The 22326-nt window shown below is 42.7% G+C and overlaps 1 protein-coding gene across 1 annotated transcript in view; it reads left to right on the top strand.

Annotated features, from left to right (window-relative positions):
- ARHGAP24 (Rho GTPase activating protein 24) overlaps positions 1–22326 on the top strand; it is a 1758332-nt gene that overhangs the window by 776539 nt on the left and 959467 nt on the right. The window contains exon 3 of the mRNA XM_078676289.1: positions 11766–11853. Within this exon, the coding sequence (XP_078532415.1) occupies positions 11766–11853 (88 nt within the window). The remainder of the gene's footprint in view (positions 1–11765; positions 11854–22326) is intronic.

Raw genomic sequence — 22326 nt, 5'->3', positions numbered from 1 at the left:
CTCACTTATTGGCCCTTAGTCATGCCTTTGTTGCGCATCAGGGAATGCCCTGAAGCATTGTGGGAGATGTAGTATGTCCACAATGTAGTAGTACCCCAATGCAGCCAGACAGGTCCCAAAGTACGCAAATCCACAGCCATCCAGGGAATGTCACCCAGCATGCACGTAACATCAGCACGTCTGCCAGTCACATGCACCTAATGAGTATCCACTTACCCTCACAGGTGGCGCAGACAGCAGTGACAGCGAGAGGCTGCAGATAGATGAGGAGGCCCAGGAGAAGGACTCACAACCAGAAACCCAGGCACCAGCCCCTGCCGCTGCAACAACACCAGCAGCCAGGCCCCCCACCGTTGTGGCCCCTGCATCTGGCATCCCACCCGCAGCCAAGGCCAGGCCCCCCACCGTTGTGGCCTCTGCTCCTGCCATCCCACCCGCAGCCAAGGCCAGGCCCCACACCGTTGCTGCATCTGGATCTGCCGTCCCACCCGCAGCCAAGGCCAGGCCCCCCACCGTTGCTGCATCTGGATCTGCCGTCCCACCCGCAGCCAGAGCCAGGCACCCCACTAATGTGCCCCCAGTCCCTGCCGCACCAGCAACGCCTGCTGCAACACCACCTGCAGCTGGTGCCAAGAGATCTGGGCCTGCGACAGCGGCAACACAGCGGGCAATCAGCAGGAGGGGCAATGGACATCGCTATGCCTGCATGAGCGTAGAGAGGCGCATGCTCCGGATCCACCAGCGCCAGTCACAGCAGCAAGGTGCCATCCAGCTCCAGCTGCACAAAATTGGGCGCAATGTGGCGGGAGTTGGAGACCGCATGGACCGCATGACGGCGGCCATGGGCCGCATGACTGCAGCCATGGAGGAGAACACTGCTGCGCTGATCAAGCACCGCAGTGTAGCGAGCCGGCGCCACCAACAGCTGATGAGCAGGCTGTCCGCCTATAGCAGGTCGAATTATGTGGCAGCAAATGCCACCACCCAGTTGTCGCGGCGCTCTCTCACACAGCAGCACCAACTAGTGCAGTGCTGTGAGGACATCACCAGGGTCCTGGAGCACCTAACCACCGCGGTAACGGCACTACACACACCTGCGCTACCGGCCACTGTAGGGGGCGACGATGCCAGTGAGGGTGCCTCCAGCGTGAGCAGCCAATCGGCCACACTGGTCCCGCCACCTAGGCGCAGCACCAGGGCAACGCCTGGTACAGGTGCCCAGGAAGAGGAAGAGCCTCAGAGGCGCTTGGGCATTACGCGCAGGAGGCGCCATTGACACTGTCTGCATAACACTGGCACAGGCTGACGCTAAGCCTGCCATGTACATGCACACTGCAGTATGAAGCAATACTGTTATTTGTAAATAGTTGGACTGATTACCTTTTTCTTGTGAATGAAACAAATATATTTATTTTGCTGCACACATTAGCCTTGTGTAATCATTACATTTTGTATGCAATTGTGATATGTGGGGTGGGGGAAGAGGGTGGGCTAGAAATTGTTCAGTGTGATGTGGTTGCGACGTCTGTGGCCTTCAGCTGGGTTCTCCCCGCGTGCATGGTGCACATGTGCTGGTGGCCGGTCGTCCCCTTCAGATTCACTGCCTGAGATGTCAACAGGTATCCGGCGCTTGGTTGCAATGTTATGGAGCATTGCACAGACAGCCACAATGCGGCAGCACGCAGCAGGACTGTAATACATGGCCCCACCTGTCTTGTGCAGTATACGGAACCTGCTCTTGAGCAGGCCAAATGTGCTTTCTATACAGTTCCTTGTCCGTATGTGCGCAACATTGTAGCGCTGTTGCTGAGGTGTGGCAGGGTTGAGGTAAGGGGTCAGGAGGTATTCCCGTAGGGCGTAGCCACTGTCACCTGAATGAGAGGAGCAGATGTTGATTGCCTGTGCAGCGCAGTGACTTCATTGCAATGTGACATTGTCGACAAAGTGTACTTACCAAGTAGGTGTCCTTCCCCAAACTCTCCTCTGAGCAGTCGTGTGTGGAGTCCACTGTGCCTGAAGATAAAGGAATCATGGGTACTCCCTGGGTACTGTGCGACAATGTCAGTGATGATGGTCTTGGCATTGCAGACCATCTGTATGTTGAGGAAGTGGTAGGACTTCCGGTTGCGGTACATATACTCCGTGGCAGCTGGTGGGCAGATGGCGACGTGGGTACAGTCGATACAGCCGAGGACATGGGGAAAATGGGCTACATTGTAAAATTGTAGTTTTGTCAGGTCCAATTCCTGTTGGCTCGTGGGAAATGTGATGTGGCGGTGGAGCTGGGTGAGCATGGCGTCAACGAAAGTGTGGAGGCAGCGTGACATGGTGGGCTGGGATATCCCCCCAGCAGCCGCTACTATGCCCTGGAAACTGCCGGAGGCCAGGAGGTGCAGGCTGCACAATACCTGCACATGTGTAGGCACAGAATTGTTTCGCCTTGTTGGGTGCTGCATGAGGGGGTCAAGTTCTTGTATCAGCCAGGTGATCATTTCCCCATTCAGCCTGTATTTGGCATAAATCTGTTCTCTGGTTTGGCCCAGCAAGGTGACCCGCTGCCGGTAAATCCTTTCCTGCCTCATGCGTCTCCTCCGTGCTGCTCGCTGTAGCCTTCGCCGCCTCACCACCATGTACATTCCTGGCATTGTGGAACGCCTAATGCTGCTGCTGAATGTCCTTATGTGTGATTGGTCAGGCCTGGACCTGTTGGTGATTGGCCAACTGTTTTTCAAATTTTGCTTAATCATGGCTTTTATGGTTACCACCTGCTTTGAGTTGTCCTTAATTTGCGCCGCGCAAAATTGCGATTTTGGGGTTTTCCGCTATTGTATATTTTTCATGAATGCCGATTTAGAATAAATTGCGTTTCGCTATTCATTTCGCAGATTCCGTGGTTGGTCGCTATTTCCGTATCGCTAATGCGCGACTACCGGGACTCTGCGACTATTATAGCGTAATCGCTATTTTAATCGCTATTCTGTGTTTGCGAAATCGCTATTTTGTACTTGAATGCCGATTCCGTGTTTTGCACCCGCAATTGCATTTTCGCAGCCATTGCGGGCGCAATTTCGCTTCATGAATCAGGCTGAATGTTATTTACTCGTTTTTCCTAAAAAAAATTAATTTGCTTTACTTTGCTGTCAAGATAACATTTTGTTGGAGTTACTAATTTTTTATTCACAAATTAAAGACCCATATATGCTTTCTTGCAGATGCTATGATAACACTGGCCCTTTCTCAAAAGTATTAACTATGCAATATTTTGCTGTGTATTCTTTTTTAGTTCACTAGTTACAAAACACGTTGTGAGTTATGATTCCTTTTAATAACAGTCACCTTTGAGGTTACAAATTAACTTTACTAGGGAAAGGGACTTTAACTTGCCCTAGCCCAAATTTTGCTTCGTTATAGGATTTTATTTCTTGGACGGTTGAGGCAACAAAAACAAAGTCACCCAACTAATATCAAACACATCCTCTACCAGAAGGCTGGAAGAATTTGCTTTGCCAGTGCTTGTTTTCTAATGAAACGGGATAGGTGATGCAAATATTCTAGGCACAACTAGTATTATGACATATTTTCAGAGGTACTAGACATTGTCACTTTTTAGGTATTTTCTTAGCTTCAGGTACTTGGAGCATTAGGATACTGAGAGGTTGATGTATTTTTGGAGAGGCAGCTGCATTTGCATGAAATATGCATAACAATGCATAGGCAAGCAAGTGTTTATCAATGGGCTCTACATTGAATTGTGCTTCAGAAGCAATTGCAGAAAATTAAATTAAGACCACCTAACAATGATGATGTATCAAAAATGTTTTGTTAGTTGTATTTAAGGCACATCCCTTTAGTAAACTATTGTACACTCGGTTTACTTATCAAATTAAATCCTATGCTTAATACTCTGTAAAATATGTATTTCCGGTAAGAGGCGAAAGACAGCACTCTAAATCATGATGAAGATGTACCTTTCGGAAGAAGATATAGCGAAGTATGAGAGAGGAGTGAGAGCTGATGGGAAAGACGAGAACAGAGAGACAAGGCACAGAGACAATTGAGGTGGAGAAAAGAGGAAGATAGCAAAGAAAGAAGAGCCTGGAGAAGTGGGGAGAGGATGGAAGGAGAGAAAGTTGAAGGAAGAGAAAAGCAAGAAAATGGAGTGATGGAAGACAGAGTGGTGGGGATTATGCAAGTTAGAGAAATAGAGAGTGAAGTGAGAAGGATGGGATGCCAAACTGGTCTGAAGGTGGGTAACAAAGAAAGATGGAGGGGTCAATGGCAAAGTAAAAGATGGAGAGAGGATATCTAGAGTTTTCAAGTTGGTAAGAAAGGAATGCCTCACATACACTATCATAGTTCACTGGGGGGGCAGGCAATCTAGGACAATGATTCAGAGCTGGCTGATAATGGATGATCCTCCAATTCCTGGAGAAAATACTAAGGGCCTCATTACGTTGAGGCTCAGTAAGCACTTTCCGAGCCTCATCGCGGTTTCAAAACTGACAGCCTCATTATAATTGAGGCTGTCAGGTTCCAGCTGATTACCAACGAGCTCAAGGAGCCTGTCTACCATTTGGAACCAGCATGTTATCCCTTCCGATGTTCGTTTTCGACAGGGTTTCCATTCTGGGCTTTCCGACATGAAAACCCTGTCAGAAGGCGGCTTTGGGGATCCCTAGCAGGGCCCCCTTCAACCAGCGTCCTCCGGTTGTGGGCCAGGGGGCACCTATGGTGCCTCCCTGTTCATCCCTGCACCGCGTGGCAACACAGTGAACACAAACTCCCTATTCTGTAAGGGAGCTTGTGCTGCAGCTGGTTTCTGACCGCAGCACAAGCTCTCATACAGAAAAGGGAGTTTGCGACCGCACCATGTGCAGTCGCATCAAAATTCAGCAGTCGGAACCGCTGACCAGAGGTCAGTCAGACCCAAATCCACAATGGTGTCCACCGACTTTGAAATAAGGCCCTAAGTCTGGAGTCCCCCAGTGGAATTTGCTTCACAATAGAGATAGAACGATGAAATAAATACCACCAGTGCATTTTCCTCTGGTATAGCACTTCATCCTTAATAAGGAGCGGGCCTATTGACAAAGCTACATCTACACACATTAATTTACTACTAGCAAATTTACTTCTATTCTTTGAGTAACTATACTACTTAGGGATCTTCATAAAATATGAGTGTAAAGTTACTCAAAAGGTGTAGACTTGCATGCCAGTACCCCCTGAAACAGGCGTTGGAGGCAAATTTACAAGTGTAAAGTCACTACTGTCAAAAAGGGGCAGTAGAAAAATCCAGTACCACACATGGGCAGTCACTGATACTGCAATACCTTACCATAGAAAGTAATTGAGGTACTGACATAAAATAGAACCCCCCACATGAAATAATGTTTTCATGTTAAAAATAAATTACTTCAAACTTTTAAATATGTTTTTTAATAGATCTTTAAAATTATTCTATTGTCAAAAATGTAAATATAATTAAAAATGTTACTTTATGATAAAATATTGTAATACCCTTTTTAATTTAAAAATAAATGTAACTTTAATTTGTAAAAACATAATGAAATTAATATTTTAATTAATTTTGCATGTAATATTTGTATTTTTTGAATACATAATTAATAAATATCAAAATAAATGAAATAAATATAAACATCTGGGGGGTTTCTTAAATAGTGTGGGTTTCGTGAGAATACGTATTTAAAAACCTAATGTAAGTGTTAATTTCATTTATTATATACATTTGTTAATTATTTAATTCAGAATTAGTTTAATAGCATTTTGCAGGTTGTGCTACATTTAAAATAAATATATAAAATTCATTTACCAGGGGGTGACCTCTACTCTGGTGGTGGAGATTTCTCTACAGTAGAGGGCAGGGTAAAGTAAAAAAGTTGATTGAATTTGAAAAAAAATACAAAAATTATTTTTTAAGCTAAATATTATTTAAAATGAATTGGATTTATTTATTACAAATATAGAACAACATAAAAATAATGGAGCATTAATAACTTCCTTTGAGTTTAAAATATAATAATGTTAATATATTAAAGTAACATTATTTTGCAAAATGTTAAATATAAAATAATTCCACCTGATGTAAAACAATTATATGTTTCTATTATTTATTAATAATTATTGAAAGTGATATAGAATTAATTAAAAGTGATTAATTGTTTTAATATTAATTAGTATTACATTAATTTCTAAGTCCAAAAATGGTTATAAAAATAAGTTAAAATAAAAAACATGTTGTTTAAAAAAGAATTTAACATTAAATAACATTTTTATGACAATTTAATATAATTTAATTTATTTTAATTTAACATTATTTATAATGCAGTTTTATTTTAAATCTCCACCTCTATTATTTTCTTTTGAAGGGTGTAGCAGTACCAGGGGTTGGCCAGCTCTGAGCTGGAGTACATTTACTTCTATTTTGGGCCATTTTGGCTGTACTACCGTTAGAGGTGCAGTTTTGAGAATAACAATGGATTTACTTTTTAGTGGCTGGCTGCATGTCCCTCCCTATACCCCTCCCTAAACCCTTCCTTGCTATTCTCAAAATGCTTCCCATTTAATAGTAAGTATGCCCTGTTTGCAGACACTCTCCAGGTCCCACCGACATTTACTACAAAGGGCCTCATTACGATGTTGGTCGGAAAGTTTTCGACAGTCGAATTCCCCTAGACCAGTGATGTACAAAGTACGGCCCGGGGGCTGCTTTTGCCCCTCTTGAACTTTACATGTGACCCCCCCGGTGAACAGTAGCGCTAGCTGCTGTTTACTTGCTGAGCACTAATATTCAGAAACATTTTTAAATAATCCTGCAAGCATTTATTTGTAGGTTAAATAAAGTAACTACTGTGGTGTCCTACATCTCTTAACTTTAGTTAACCTGCAAATAAATGCTTGCCCGTTTATTTAACATTTTGTTAGACGACCTGGCACAATCCCTGACCCCCCCAGGACCACCTACTTGCACAGTGTGGGCCTTGGCCACATCAGAACCATACTTTGTGAATCCATCCGCCCGACTGGGTTGGAAACAATTCTGACCGACTGATTATGATGCTCGCGGTCAGAAGGGGAATTCTGGATCGGTTCCGATCGGCATTCTGAGAATCCGAGTCGGTCGGAGAAGATTCATACAGCTCAATGGCCAGGGTTTCTGACCGACCGATTACGATGTCAAATTCCAACCGCCTTTCTGACTCGGTGTGTCCGACACGAAAAGTCTGTCAGAAACTGACTTTGGGGACCCCTAGCAGGCCTCCCTTCACCCTGAGTCCTCCGGTTTGGGGTTGAGTGGGTACCCAAAGCACCCCCCTGTGAAACAATTCACTGTGTGCCGGGCACCATGGGGTGCCCATGACAGGGTGCAAGGTTTTCCGCAGATTGCCATTTTCCCAATAGGAGCCTGTGTTGTGGGTCGGAACACAGGCTCCCTTAGAAGTCAATGGGAGTCCTTTCGAACGGTGTTCGGAAGCATCATAATCGGTCAGGCGGAAACGCCGACCAAGAGTCGGTCAGAACCGAATCTGACAAGGATTCAGGAGGATTAGTTTCCAACTGATATCATAATGAGACCCTAAGTAGTAAACTGACATGTGTGAGGATCTCCCATAGGAATTATGGGAGAGGTGAAAGTAGAGCTTCGCACTCATAGGTTTGTGAATATTATTTTATAGTACTTTAGTAGTACTATTGTAATACTACTACAGATGCTACAAAATGCAGATTGTGAATAGGCCTGCGTATTTTCCATTATTACCCATCTATAACAAAGGCTCTTGGCCTGTAAAGTACCAGAGACAAATCTACTCTCTTCATTCTCCTGATTTACCTGTGGAAGTGTAAACAGGGCACTTGCAATTACAGCAAATCACTAAAAGTCTAGGGAGAATGATTAGCATCTGCAAAAAGGCAGTTATTGACTGCTTCAATGCATGTTTATTTTTAATGCCCTTCAGCGCTAATCACTGTTCACATTATTTCACCAGCATATGAGTTACACAGCGGAAAGCACATTTAGGTCACTCAACTGCTAGGTGGCCCATGCTGTGCTAGTAATCACTCAGGTAAGTGACCTTGCTAAAACACTGAAAAAGCGTGGCCGATTTTTCCAAGGCGTTTTTAGATCATTATAGTACGGAAAGGAGGGGATTTCTGTTATTTATCCCATTACCATGACAGCTTTGATCTGTTTGCTGCTAAGGGTCACCCAAAGTGCCACACATAGGGCATTGAAAGATCAAATCTAAGCGGACTGAAAACAGTGAAATGCCACACATTAGCAATCACCAAACTTGACAGCTAAGCTAATTTCGAAAGACTAACGAGGTGAATAAAGGACACTGGAACACAATCCTGGATGTAAAACTGATTAGGTCTACAAAAGGGGGAATCTGCCTACCATGCTAGGGTTGTCTTCAGAGCACTGGATTCTGGATTAGAGAATTTGCTGCCTGCGCCTTGTTGACTCCCACATAATTGACTAAAGTAGTTAGGCCCTGATTACGAGTTTGGTGGTCTTCCTGTAGCACCACCACCATGGTAGTCCCAGGAAGACCGCCAAGCCCATGGTGAACCCACCCACTGGATTCTGAGTTGAATACAGGGCTGGCGGTGAGGCGGCAGCAGTGGTACAGCGGCGGGTATATTTGGCTCATAGGAGAGCCTAAGCAGCATACCGCCGCTGTGACATCACCTCCAGCTCATCCATGCACGGTGTGGCATGCACCATGTCATGTATGCCACAGAGTGCACACACAAGTGGGCACTTTTGAGGGGGGCACTTCATGTGGCCCCCGCACACACCCCCATGGCAGATTTGCCAGGGGTCACTGTTGGGTGCCGCTTTCCATACCTTTCTGGCAAGCATCTATGGTAGGGTCTCTGCCATGAAATGCTTGGTGGAAAGGTAGTTTAGAATCTGCTCGGCAGAGCCGGGTTCGATTCCCGTCTGCTTTCCCCAATGCCACCGCTGCAAGATCCTGGACCCTGGCAATGGCAGCAGTCTTGTGGGGGTCTCCCCGCCACCATCAAAATATGGTGGTCCGACCGCCAGGGTGGTGGCTGTTGGATCGCAATCACGAATGTGGCGGTCCCAGGACCGCCGTGCTCATAATAAGGCCCTCAGTGGGAGAACCCATAGTATTCTATTGCACCCCATTAAACATATTTTTCTTCTATTGGCAACAAATAGGATATTCAAGAAATCTGGCCCATATCAGTATTATGACCTGCTTTGAGAACATCTTGTTAGCTTATTACTTGTGTTTCAAATTATGTTCTATAAATTCTGGTACTTGAAGCACAAGGGTGTCTAGAGGCTGCGTTTTTGGGGGGCAGCTGCGTTTGCATAATTAATCCATGAGAAAGTGAGTGTGTATTTTTGTGCAAGATACTGAAATATCACTGTGCACAGAGCCCACAAAGAGCAATTCAGAAGTATTTACCTTCATGTCATATCAAACAATTGTTGACAAACGTATGACTCAGGGAGTAGCTATTTCAAGGTGCTGAAGCCGAGAATGTAATTCACTGACAATGCCATTCAACAAGTACCAGTAGCTGGATTGCAAGCATTGCACTGATGATGGTGTAAATGGCACTTCCACTGATTCACCAGTGTAAAGTGTAACATTTAGCTGATGAAAATGTTGCTTGTGCTCTGATCGGTAAATGCAAATGTTATTTTGCACTGTTCGATCAGTGCAAATGCTGGTGCAAAATGGCTTGGAGAGCAGTGCAAAACTGCAAAGTGACCAGTACAATGCATGTAATCTGGACCAATGGGTCGGAATGCTAGGATTGTAGAAGCAAACAGGAGGCACGTTGCTCCACCAGTTTTCCCCTCTCTAATGCCATATTCTTTAAAAAAAAAAAAAGTAATTTGCTGAGTTATCCTTAGATTCCAGTATTGTGGTATGAAACAGGGTCATAGCTATCAATGGTGCGGCAGGTGCGATGGCACCAGTACTCAGGAGGGCAAGGGCCCATAACACCCAATTGTGGTTCTTTTTTTTACTAACCAACCAGTGTCCAAGGCGCAGTAGCGGCTCCTGGAGGGAGTGCTGCTGGGCGGTAGGGTGGGGGAGGAGCAGAGTGAGGGTAGTAAACTACGGAATACGGTCGAACGGAGGTAAGTAAACAAATAAATAAATAAAACGAATTTCGTGGCAGACACTGCAAAGCATGTGGCAATGCAGCGAGTGCAATTCGTGTTTTTTTTTATTTGTTTACATACCTCCGTTCAGCCGTATTCCATAGTTTACTACCCCCCACCCTGCTCCTCCCCCACCACACTGCCCGCAGCAATCCCAGGAGCCGCTACTGCCAAGGCGGCCCATTTCCCTCCTTGCATTAGGACTGATGGCACCCTTGCTACGACATTGGTAAGGAATTAGGAATTTTATGTTAGTCTACTTTACGGAGCTGTGGCCAAAATCGCGCCAAATTCAAGAAATTGACATTCTTTTCTTGTCGACATTTGCAGAGACAAATACTTAAAATAGAGAGTTATGAATTAAAATCTTTAAAAAGATGTACAAACATTATTCGTTTCAAACGTGGTGCTCCATGGATTTGTGCATACTTCTGCACAAAAATGATTTGTAACAAAAAACAATATTGTCTTATTTTCCAGGAATAGTGTCGCATTTGGAATATGTTGTTGCAAGCAAAAATGTTTGCTTGGCTTTCGTATGAATGTCTCACTGAATAGTTAGAAGCAAAATCAGTATTTGCTTAGTTGCTTTCTAGCAAATATATTGTACTTTGAATAATTATCAGAATAAATATTTGGACAAAGCAAGAGCACCCAATAGAATTATTTGTATTACATCTCACCACTTGAACTAATGTCAATTACAGGACGCAGATGTAGATACATTGGGGTCTTTTACAATGTGAGTTGCAGTCGGAGGCTTTCCAACTCACATTATAGGTTTTAACCGCTTCCGTGCGGCGCCGATTCCGCCCTTGTGCTGGACATTCCAGAACATGGTGTGGTCGTGACGGAACCGTTCCGTCATCAGCACAGCTGAGCCGTGACTGATGACGGAACGGTTCCGTCACAAGCATCGAAGGGGTTAAATCCATCAGCCTTATTACGATAAAGGCTGACAGATTTGAAACTGGCCGGTCGGACCGGCTGGCTTCTGACGGGCTCAAGGAGCCCATCGGCATGTCGGAGGCCACTCATAATCCCCAATGCACTGTGTTTATGCAGTGGGGATTATGATGTTGGTTTCCAACAGGCTTTTCATGTTTCCGATATGAAAAGTCTGTCGGAAAGTGGTTTTGGCGAACCCTAGCAGGGCCCCCATGTTTCTGCAGGCTCCGGTTGGGGGCAGGGGGCACCTATAGTGCCCCCTGTAAATCTGTGCACTGTCGCAGTGCCTGCCACATGGTGCTGGGATTTACACACGCTCCCATTTCTCCATGGGAGCTTGTGGTACGGCCAGTTTACGGCCGCAGCACAAGCTTCCATAGGGAAATGGGAGTATGCGACTGCACCACGTTTGGTCGCATTATAATGGTGGTGTCAGGACTGTCGACTGGAGGTTAGTTGGTCCCGTGACCATGGCAATGTCCGCCCGCCATCATAATCAAGCCCTTATTCTTCAAAATTGTTATTTACTTGTGTGAGAATGAAGTATCGTCCCTCATTGTGTTTATTCTGGATGAGGTAGAGCACCAAGTGGTGTTTATGGGAAGTATTTTCACCAGTTAATTTGTCTATTATTTTTCAGGGGACCATAATCTTGCCTGGAAACCGAGTGGTCGAGCACCCGTGCAATGAAGACAGCCCGGGGAAGTTCCTGTTTGAGGTGGTGGCAGGTAGGTTTTGGCACCTTTTTATTAGCTCTGTCCGGCAAGGAGGAAACATCAGAGATTTTCACTGTTTTTTCCTTCAGGCATCTTCTGGATCCCTGGGTTTGCAGAGGTAACCTGGCAGCATCACCAGAGCAATAGCCACGTGATTGCCTGGTTATCTCAACCTCAGCTGACATCACCAAATAAACAAACATTCTAGAATGTCTCACGTGGGTGCAAGATAGAGATGCAAGACTGGGCAAAGTTTGTTTCTCTGCACTGGATGGTTCCTTTCAGGAACGCTCCTTTCTTTTTTTTACATTCCTGCTTAATGTTCAGTGAAAAGCAATCCCAGCACCTGAAGCCAAGAGGCAGAGGAGTTTTATTTTTCTTTCTTCTGATGCGTTTGTCGCTCTTCTCACCTACTTAATGTCAGGCACAAAGCTATTTCTTGGAAAAACGAGCCACTAGGATATCAGATTTGTGATCCCTTTCCGAATAAGAATCGCTAGCCTGTTTGTAATTTTTTTTTTTCACTTGTTTTTTTATTTTTTTTATTTCACCTCAATCAATCAGGATTGGTAAAGCGCAACTACTCACCCGTGAGGGTCTCAAGGCGATGGGTGGGGCATCTCCGTTCAGTGTTGTGGTCATCCGAAGAGCCATGTCTTGAGGTCCTTCCTGAACTGGGGCAACGTGGGAGATTGCTAGAGGGGGGTGGGGAGGGTGTTCCAGGCTTTGGCTGCGAGGTAGGAGAAGGACTTTCCTCCCGTGTTTGATTTATGAATCAGGATGTACCAAATTGTATGTTCATTCCATAATCTATGAAATTTCTCACCAGGAAGAAAATGATGATATTCATTTATTTTAACATTTCTTCACATCTGTAAGTTTTATTGTATGTAGTTAATTAAAACCTTTACAATATTGTTGCATAAAAAGACATATTAAAAAATACAATTTCTCGAGTGGTTAAAAAGAAAGCTTTCTGGAAGTCCATATGTTTAATATAATTGTGGAAGGTATTTCAATGTATCTGTTCGTTTCACTTCACGCATCCGGATTCGGACCTTTGATTTCCTTTTTCTCAATGTTTTGTATTAGCTGCAGTGCCTTCTGGCAAAATTTAGCGGCCCTACAAGTTGTCTGCAATTGATGGCTGTTCAGTGCTAGCATGACGTCTGGGCGGCATGTTCTAAGTTGAAAAAAACGGAATACGTGAAGGAGGTAGTAACGTCTCAAGTTTTTCAAAGAGGGACAAATGCACAATATGTGCATCACTGATTCTTCCTTTTGTCCACATAGTCTGCAGTCAGGGGTCGACCATGTTTGCTTCCATGCTGGTGTGTGGTCTTTTAAGATGGAAGTTCCCAGCCGTAGATTTAGAAGAGTTTTTTGGGAGGCCGTAGATATGTGGTTGACTAAATAGGGTTGCGGCTCCATTTTACCATACGTGGCCAACACCGTCCAACAGTGTTTTTTCTTTGCTGTTGCGGCTTTATCTGATAACCATGATCTTTGCTTTGCAGCCCTGTTGGTCACTTTTTTGAAAGCTGCAAAGGTTTAGTTTGTGTTCCATGCCTTTTCCAGCTTGAAATCTGACAGGGAGTTCTCACATACTGTTTTCCAGTCGTTTTCGACTTTGTCTGGTTATTCATCTCCATCCAACAGAGACCCATGAGCGTGTCCTCTTGAGCTGCTCTTAATTTCCAGCGTGTTTTTAGAATGGCCGCTTCTCTGACTTGGTACTGATCTGATAGACCAAGTTCCAGATGAATCTGCGATTGGGATACGAACCTCGGGATCTGGAAGATGTGTTTAAACAGCTCTGATTGTTGAGTGTTCAAGAAATTTGCATCCTTTCCCCTGTACAATTCCGACCCATATGTGAGAGATGGTAAACACTTGGCAGCTATTAACTTCAGCAGGTGCGAGTTAGATGGACAATTCAATTTTGTTTTTAATAGGTTTTGGGCAAAACGTAGTTTGTTTGCCTGAGCCTTTCTGTACAATTGATGGTCTTTCAGAGTCCACCTGGCATCGACCACTATGCCCAGATATTTGTACGAGGCAGTCTGCTCTATTGTGTTGCCTGCAATGTGCCATTTAAAGGATTTCTTCCGTGGCCGCGAGGCAAAACAGACGATCTTTATTTTTTTGTAGTTGATTTGCAAGCCCTGTGCACTGTACGATGTCGTCAACGTACTGTATTCTCCTAATTTTGTGCTGGGCTAGCTTCGGTGGATCGCTTTCTATCTCCGCGATGCTCTTGTCCAGGTCCGCTGTAAAGATGTTAAAAAGCGTTGGTGCCAATACGCAGCCCTGCTTGAGACCAATATGGGTGGGTATTTTTTCCAGTTATTCTGTCGCCTTTACCTAGTTTTATTCTTACCCAGGTATATGAATATAGGTTGATGATGGCCCGCAACAGCTTTGATGGTATTTCCCAAGAGGCCATTTTTTGCCATAGTGCCTCCCTCGGGACTGTGTCGAACGCTGCTTTTAGGTCGACGAAGCACGTATACAGCTTGGTTGTTTTCTCCCTTGCTTTGTCGACCAAAAGGTTTAACGCCAGCAGGTTGCATAGTGTGTTGGTTCCAGGCCTAAAACCTGTCTGCGTGATCGGGAGAATTTTATTCGCACAGACCCAGTCTTCTAAGGCCCTCAACAGATTTGAGGCGTACATTTTGGCCTCGACATCGATGAGCGCGATGAGGCGATAATTGCCTGGATCAGATCTTGTGCCTGCCTTGAAGATTGGATGTAGGATGCTGCCTCTCCATGATTGGGGAATACTTCCGGACTGAAAAGCGATGTTGTATAGAGGGGTAAGAGATTCCGCCCAGAGCTGGTGATCTTGTTTGAACAGGGCGTTCGGTAAGCCGTTCGGGCCTGGGGCACCCTTGGATCTCAGGTTTTTAAGTACCTTTTCTACCTGCGATGGCGTTATCCAGTTTACTTCAAAGTGTGGGTCTGCATCTCGATTATTTTTTGGATGTAGGATCTGCTGGGCTGGACTCTGTGCTAGAGTATTGTTACTTTGTGTTTGTTCTAAATACTGTATCCAGTCTGCCTCAAGTATGTTGGCGTTGAAGACCTGAGCGACTCCATTTGCAACTTTATTTATATCTGCCCAAAATTTCCCGTTATTGTTTGATTTACTGGATGCTAATAATGATAGCCAGATGTCGGTTTGGTATTTTGATTTTTCTACCCACACTTCTTTTTTGTAATTTTGCCTTAGTTTGTAAATTTGATTGGCTGTGGATATGGTAATAGGAAAAAGGGATTCCTGACTTGTGTACATCTGGGTAAAAGCAAGAAATAGGGGTTTAGTAAATACTGAATGATTTACAAAATAATTACTCAAAATGTGCCTTGAAACTGCATACAAACAAGGCACTTCACAATGTTGAGGTTCATGGCACGCTATTCATGTTGAGACAATGAAGCCATGTAAGAAATTGTTCGTAAAAATACGTGGTCTACCCTGAAGTGATTTCGAGGTAAAATCGTTTCTGTGTCATGTATCTTTGTTAACTCACAAGTGTGTAGTATGCTTTTGTATTTAATTTAATTGTATTTATTTATTTAGTCTTGTTCTTTATATTGCGACTTGTGATTTCCCAGTGATAATGTGCTTACGTAAGTCCAATCTTTCTTGTCCATCCTTACCTGGCAAGTTGATAGCTGCAGAAAACGTAGGAGAAGGGAGGTCTCAGTTTCCAAAAAGAGCTGCCACAGAGAGGTTATGTTACATTTTGGCCCCTCCCCCTAATACGAGGCGGGAGTTCTATTAGTAATTGAAATGGAGGAGAAGGCCTCAATAAAGAATGTTCTCTTTCGATTTTTTAGAAGACTGGCATGTTTGTTCGTTGTGGCATAGTGAGTTCTAGCATTGTGCACCCATGACCAGAATCATTCCACCTCGTGGAGTGTTGCAATTGATTCTCAAGTATTTGATCGAGATTCTGCTTGAGCTCATGTGTCGATAGGAAATGCAATACAGTGGTAATTCCGGTACATACCTTTAACTTTGCATGGCATCACTCTCCAGTAGGCCTGTGTTGCATCTGTTTGTTATTTTCTGTGTTCTGTCCTGTGCATGTCTTGTGCCTGTGTGCAGTGGGTTCTTATAAATCAAGAAAACGTAAACTCCTGCTATACGTTTGATGGGAAGACACCTCTCTAATGAGCATGACAGGGATTTTGTAAATATCTGATCATTCCTGCTATATGAAGAATTCATCATTTAACTTGAATAGTTTATTCCGTTATGGATAATATTAATCTAAGTGATATTTTACAAAAAAAACAATGCATGACTGTGGAAAAGATACAGTCAAAATGTGTCTCAGCATGAGATTTATGTCCAAGTCAAAAACCAATAGAAAATGCGCCTTACTTAATCCACCTTCAAGGGAAAGTGTGTTCTAGCTCATGAACAGGTGCTCTGTGAACAGCAAGTCATAGTCATGCACTTTACAACACACTAACAAAGGGGCAGGATTATGGGCAGCAATACCAATGGAAAGTAGTTATCTGGATTTGGAAGAGTTACCGATGTACTGTTAAGTAAAACAAGGGGTTTTCCCACTGGGAAGTATTATAACCTGTTACTAGATCAGGATTCAAACTCACAACCATCAATCACAACATTCATTTTGTGGAACTGGAACACTTACCAAGAAGGAACATATACAAACAAAAATATAAAAAAGTTGCAATTTATTAAAAAGATATTGGTTACACAATTTATCGACAAAGATATCAGTTAAAAACATATAAAAGACAAAAATACCTCAAATCTATACAATTTATAAAAATACAATCAGAGCCACCTAACGTGGACGTGGAGAAATATCAGAAAGACAATACTATCTGTCTTATTCATTTCATTTCGGACACCTAGTTTGTCAACAATGGAAGGAATGTTGTTCCTTTGAACCAGGATTGTTGTTGGCAACGCCGAATATGAATTTAAATTATAGCGTCGACGCGTTTCGGAAGCTTCAACTTGATAACGGCTTCCTTCCTCAGGACCAATTTATATTTTTATTCTCCACAACGTGAACGAGTTACTCCTAATGCACAAAAATATACAATACAATGCAACTGTTATACTAACATGTGGTGTATCATGGATTACATTTTTTTATTTTCCGTTTTGTTTCCTATTCCACAAGATTTATTCAAACTCTGCCATTAGGTCTTAGCGAGAGGTTTTTAATAGAACCATAAATCCTGGCCCAACCATGTTCTGGACATTTGTTTCTCTCTTTTTTCTATATATATAAAAAAACTGGCAGTGCACTTGTTTATCAATACAACACATTAAAAATGTCTACATGGCCCTATATATAACATAGTGGTCTATTACCTTTACTATTGCAACAATACTCAAAATGTAACCTTCTGGTTGTGTTGTCCACCTGTTTTTGTCCCATACATAGCCACACACAAGTATCATTCATACCAATAAATTTGTATTGAGCACTGACCAGAGTGGTTCTGTTGCTCGTAGAAGGCTACCCAAGGTGTAGCTCCTTATAGCTTGTGAAGTCATCAAACTTTTTTTACTCCGATCTAGAATGTGGAGGAATATAACGTTTAGTGAGGCATGCCCAGATGTCAATGGTATTAAATTAGCTTCTTGGTGCACATTCTTTTTTTGTTACCTTAAATTTATTTTCAAATGCTTTTTAATTAGCAACTTCTCTGTTCGGAGAATAATTCAAAGACAGAACCGGCACAAACCTGCATAAATTGCAGAAAGAAGATTAGTGTATTATCCCCTCTAGTATTATTACGTTAGGGATCACTTGCATGGAAAGGCTCCTATGCATTCGTATCGAGATTTGCATTTACCTCTTTTCATCTGTGCCAACCAGCGTACTTGACTTGGCAGTTCCCCTCCGTTTGAAATCGTTTTATACTGCAAGACATATATTTTTTATATATTGTAAAATCAAATGTATGTTTCTAACCAGATCAAACCTCCTATGTCTAAGAACCATTGTTCGTTCTTACCCAAAGGACAGGTCTTGTCTCCGTGGGTGGGGTTTCTGTTTTACAGCCGGGTAAGTTTTACTCGAGGCTGTATTGAAACAATATACAAAATGTGCCTATGATTAGATATAGTGCTATTTGGCGATCCTCGATTTGCTGGCTTTATCGACTACACCATAAGGGCTGATTTGAAACAAACACAGTTTTAAATTCATAGATTCCTTACCTAACGAACGGGTTTCCTCTCCGTGAGGGGGGATTCTGTTTGGCAGTCGGGTATTTTAACACGTGGCTGCAAACAAATGCAAAAGGTGCATATGCTAGCGTCAGTTAGCTGTTTTTAATCCTAATATAAGGAGAACGATTTTAACGAGCAGTCTAAACTGTTGCTGTCCCTATGTTGCCCCGGTTTCCTTTCTTACCTGTTGAACGCACACGGCGAGTTTCCCCGGACCTGCTCTTCAAAGGCGTCTGATAGATCACCGCTTTTGTTTTGAGAGTATCGACTGCTCTCTGTGGGATGGTCGCTTTTAAAATGCATCATCGGGTCACATGGTGGAGATACAGCCCCATGTGACTCGTGAGGGCGTTGTATGGAAAGCGCCAATTTCTCAGTTTTTTTCAAAAAAGTTTCTTTTCCAAAACTTTAGGCTGTATTGTTCTTGTTATGTACCTATACCGATGGGGCTAGCGTTATTTATGTCATCGGGTCACATGGTTAAGATGACGCCCCGTGTGACTCGAGAGGGCATTCTCCGGCGAGCACCAATTTCTCAGTTTTTTATTAAAAAAACTTTATTTTAGTTCGGGATTACAAAACTTTATTGATTATATGTATATATTATTTTACCACGAAGTCTTCGTTTTCTATATTTTGGTCAAACTTGACTGAAATATCTTTTTATTATTGTTTATATTCCCTGAGTAATGCAAAGATCAGCAATTTTTTTATCTATTTTAATTTGGTTGGTTTGAATCTTATGTTACTATGTCACATAAACCGGTTGTTCAGCTTTTGGATTACGTCCCTAATACTGTTAAGATGTTAGATTTGGCTGACGATACTGGTATTTAAGGAATTGACTGGGGAAGTTCTTTTATTAATTGATCTATGTTACAATTCTCATCCAATCTTCTTTTGAATTGAGTCCATGGTTGACTGTATCTAGGGTTGAAATATACCACTGCTCTCTGTTTTTGCGTTTTGTCTCCAGATTGCCTCCTCTTTTTGAGCCAGTTATTTTTTCAATGACAAACCAAGAGAACTCAGTGTGTTTATGTTGCAGTTGTTTGAAATGCTCCACCAAGGGAGCATTCTCTTTATTGGTTTTCAGGGCAGATCTATGTTCTAACAGACGCAGTCTTATTTCCCTACCTGTTTCTCCTACATAGGCTAGTTTGCAGGGGCACAAAATTATGTAGACCAGGTTACTGCTTCTGCAATTATTTAAGGTTTTTGAGTTCATGGTGTAGTTGTTGTAGGTCAAGGACTTACCTACAATGCAGTTTTCACATACAGAACACTTACTGCATTTGTGGTTTCCCACAGCTTTGTTACCATTCAATGTCAGTTGGTTGTTTAGGTTCTGTTCCCTGTAGGTATGGACCAAATTTTGACGGATATTCTCATTTCGTCTAAAAGCAAATATGGGTTTGGCCAATTTGACTTCCTTACCATCATTTAAAATGTGCCAACTCGAGTGGATCACATTTTTCAGCTTGTTACTAATGTTGGAAAATTGGCTAACAAAGACTAATTTTTGGTCATTAAGTGGCTTTTTTGCTCGTGCGGGATCTGGATGTATCATTGTGTCGCGATCATAAAATCGTGCCCTTTTACACGAATTCCTGATTAGTTTTTTAGGGTAACCCCTCTCTTGAAGTTTTTCACTTAGATTGTTGGCATGTTTTGCATAATCTTCAAGAGTGGAACAATTTCTTCTAAGGCGAAGAAATTGTCCAAATGGGACATTATCTCTTTGTGAGCGGGGATGATAACTGTTGTAATGTAAAAGGGTGTTTTTGTCTGTAGGCTTAGAGTAAAGTTCTACTTCTAGTCTGTCCTCCTTATGTTTTATGGTGATATCTAAAAAGTTTACGGCCTCTCGATCATACATAGCTGTGAAGCGGAGGTTTTGATCTCCTAGGTTTAACCACTCAAGGAATTGTTCTAGGGTGTCCACCTCTCCTTCCCAAATGAAGAAGATGTCATCAATGAAGCGCCGCCATAGTAAGATGTTTTCAAAAAAAGGCGACGCTTCATTGAACACATGTTTCTCTTCGAACTTGGCAACGTATAAACATGCCAAGCTCGGCGCACAGGTGGCTCCCATGCTGGTGCCCTTGCGTTGTAAGAACAGCTCATCTTGGAATAAAAAAATATTACTTTTCAGGACCAGAGTTATGCATTGAAGTATAAACTCCATATTGGCCCCTCTGAGGTCTGCACTGTTTAGTATATCCTCCACCACATTAATGGTGTCATTTTGCGGGATATTTGTGTACAATGCCTCTATATCGAGGGTCACCATGATTTGGGTTTTAGGATTGTACACTTGGCCTTCCACTATTGAAATCATATGTGCTGAGTCTCGTACATAAGAATCCTGACTTAGTACAAGTGGTTTTAAAAAAACATCCGCGTATTGGCTCAAGGGTTCAAGGCGTGAGCCTATACAGCTCACGATGGGTCTCATGGGGGGATTTTCCTCACTTTTGTGAATTTTAGGGAGGCCATATATAGCTGGTATTCTGGCCTCCTTGCTATATAGGAATTCAAACTCTGATTTACAAATCCAGTTGTTATCGTAAGCATTTTTGACCGTTTCATAAACTTTTTTGTTCAATGATTCTAGGGTGGCTAGAGGAACTCTTTGATAGTGTTCTGTGACTTCTAAGAGAGCTAACATTTTTCTATTATAGTCCTCTGTATTGAACACAACTACACCCCCGCCTTTATCGGCAGGCTTGATGGTTAGCTGTAGGTTATTTTTTAAGCCTGTCATTGCTATTCTGTGTTCCTTGGACATGTTATTCTTGTCCGGAAATGTATTTTCTAAGATCTTTTTTATTTTAGATTCTACTGCTCTTTCGAACACTTCCACATTTTTGCCCACCTGTGTGATGGCGGGTGTGAAGGTCGATTTCTGTTTAAGTCCTGACACATTGTTAGGGGGGTTATAGTCTCTTTCCTCAAAGAATTCTCTTAGTCGGATTTTGCGAAAAAATGCTCTAAGATCTTTTTCTAAGTTGAATTTGTTTACATTTGCTGTTGGAGCAAAGGTAAAGCCTTTTTCTAAAACTTCTATCTCAACTTTATTAAGGGAATAATCTGAAAGGTTAATTATTGGAAATTTGTTGGAGTTATTTGTTCCTATTGGCGGTATCGTTGGCTTCTTGTGTTGGGATATTCCTGAGGGGCCTGGTTGTGCTGATAATTCGTTCTGTAGCCACCTCTCGTGGTTTGGTACGGTTTCCTTTGAAACTGGCCCCTGTATGAGTATGTTTTCCCCCCTCCTCTTCTCTGGCGGTTCTCTAAAAAACGGTTGCCTCCATTTTGTTCATTGTTATAGCCACCGGTTTCCTGCATTGATCCCTCATCTTCGCTGCCTGAGCCAGAGGTTTCAGAAAACGTGACTCCTTTCTTAACTCCTCTATTGTATATTGGTCGGTTATCAACGTTTCTTTCCTCTCTAGGTTGTTGGAAGTAATCTTTGTTGATGTATGGGTATACCAGTTCTATACTATATTTATTAACGTCTTTCTTAAGTTTGATGTTCTTTTTGTTTAACAAATAGTCTTTGTATCCATCCATCTCTAAGTTTATTTCCTCCAACCTCTTTTTTGCATCATCTACTGCCGACATTTCTTGCAGAGCCTGTTCCAGTTTTTCTATCTCCTTACGTTCCAGTATTACCCTATCTTGCGCGGTCTCAATAATTAAAAGGATCCAGTCTCTACTGCATCTGTTCGCAATGTGGGTCCAGGTCTCTAGAAACTTGATGTTGTCTGTAAAGAGACCTGGTTCATTGCGGACTTGCAGTCCCATAGGTATTACTCCTGTTCTGGCATATTGTATTAAAAACTCAGCATGGAGTTCAGTTCTTATTGCCTTTTTCTTGAGGTTTAGTATGTTACCCCATTTATCATTATTGCCCGTAACAACTACGATTTTATTAGTGTTGTTAGTTGAAGAACCGACTATTTTGGAAAATTGGTCTTCTGTAAATGCAAAGGTTTTAAATGGGTCCATCCTAAGCTTTTACAAGGTAAATATAGGTTTAGTCGCTAAAAAGCGATCAAAAATATCTCTCCAGCACTGGGCTGTACCGAAACGGTATAAACAAGAAGAGAGGGGCTCTTAGTTACCCAGAGGGAAATGGAGCGCCAATATACTGTTAAGTAAAACAAGGGGTTTTCCCACTGGGAAGTATTATAACCTGTTACTAGATCAGGATTCAAACTCACAACCATCAATCACAACATTCA

Source organism: Lissotriton helveticus, chromosome 2_1, assembly GCF_964261635.1.
Source record: "Lissotriton helveticus chromosome 2_1, aLisHel1.1, whole genome shotgun sequence".
NCBI lineage: Eukaryota > Metazoa > Chordata > Amphibia > Caudata > Salamandridae > Lissotriton > Lissotriton helveticus.
Note: the sequence above shows the minus strand (reverse complement) of the source record. Positions and strands in the feature narration are given on the sequence as shown.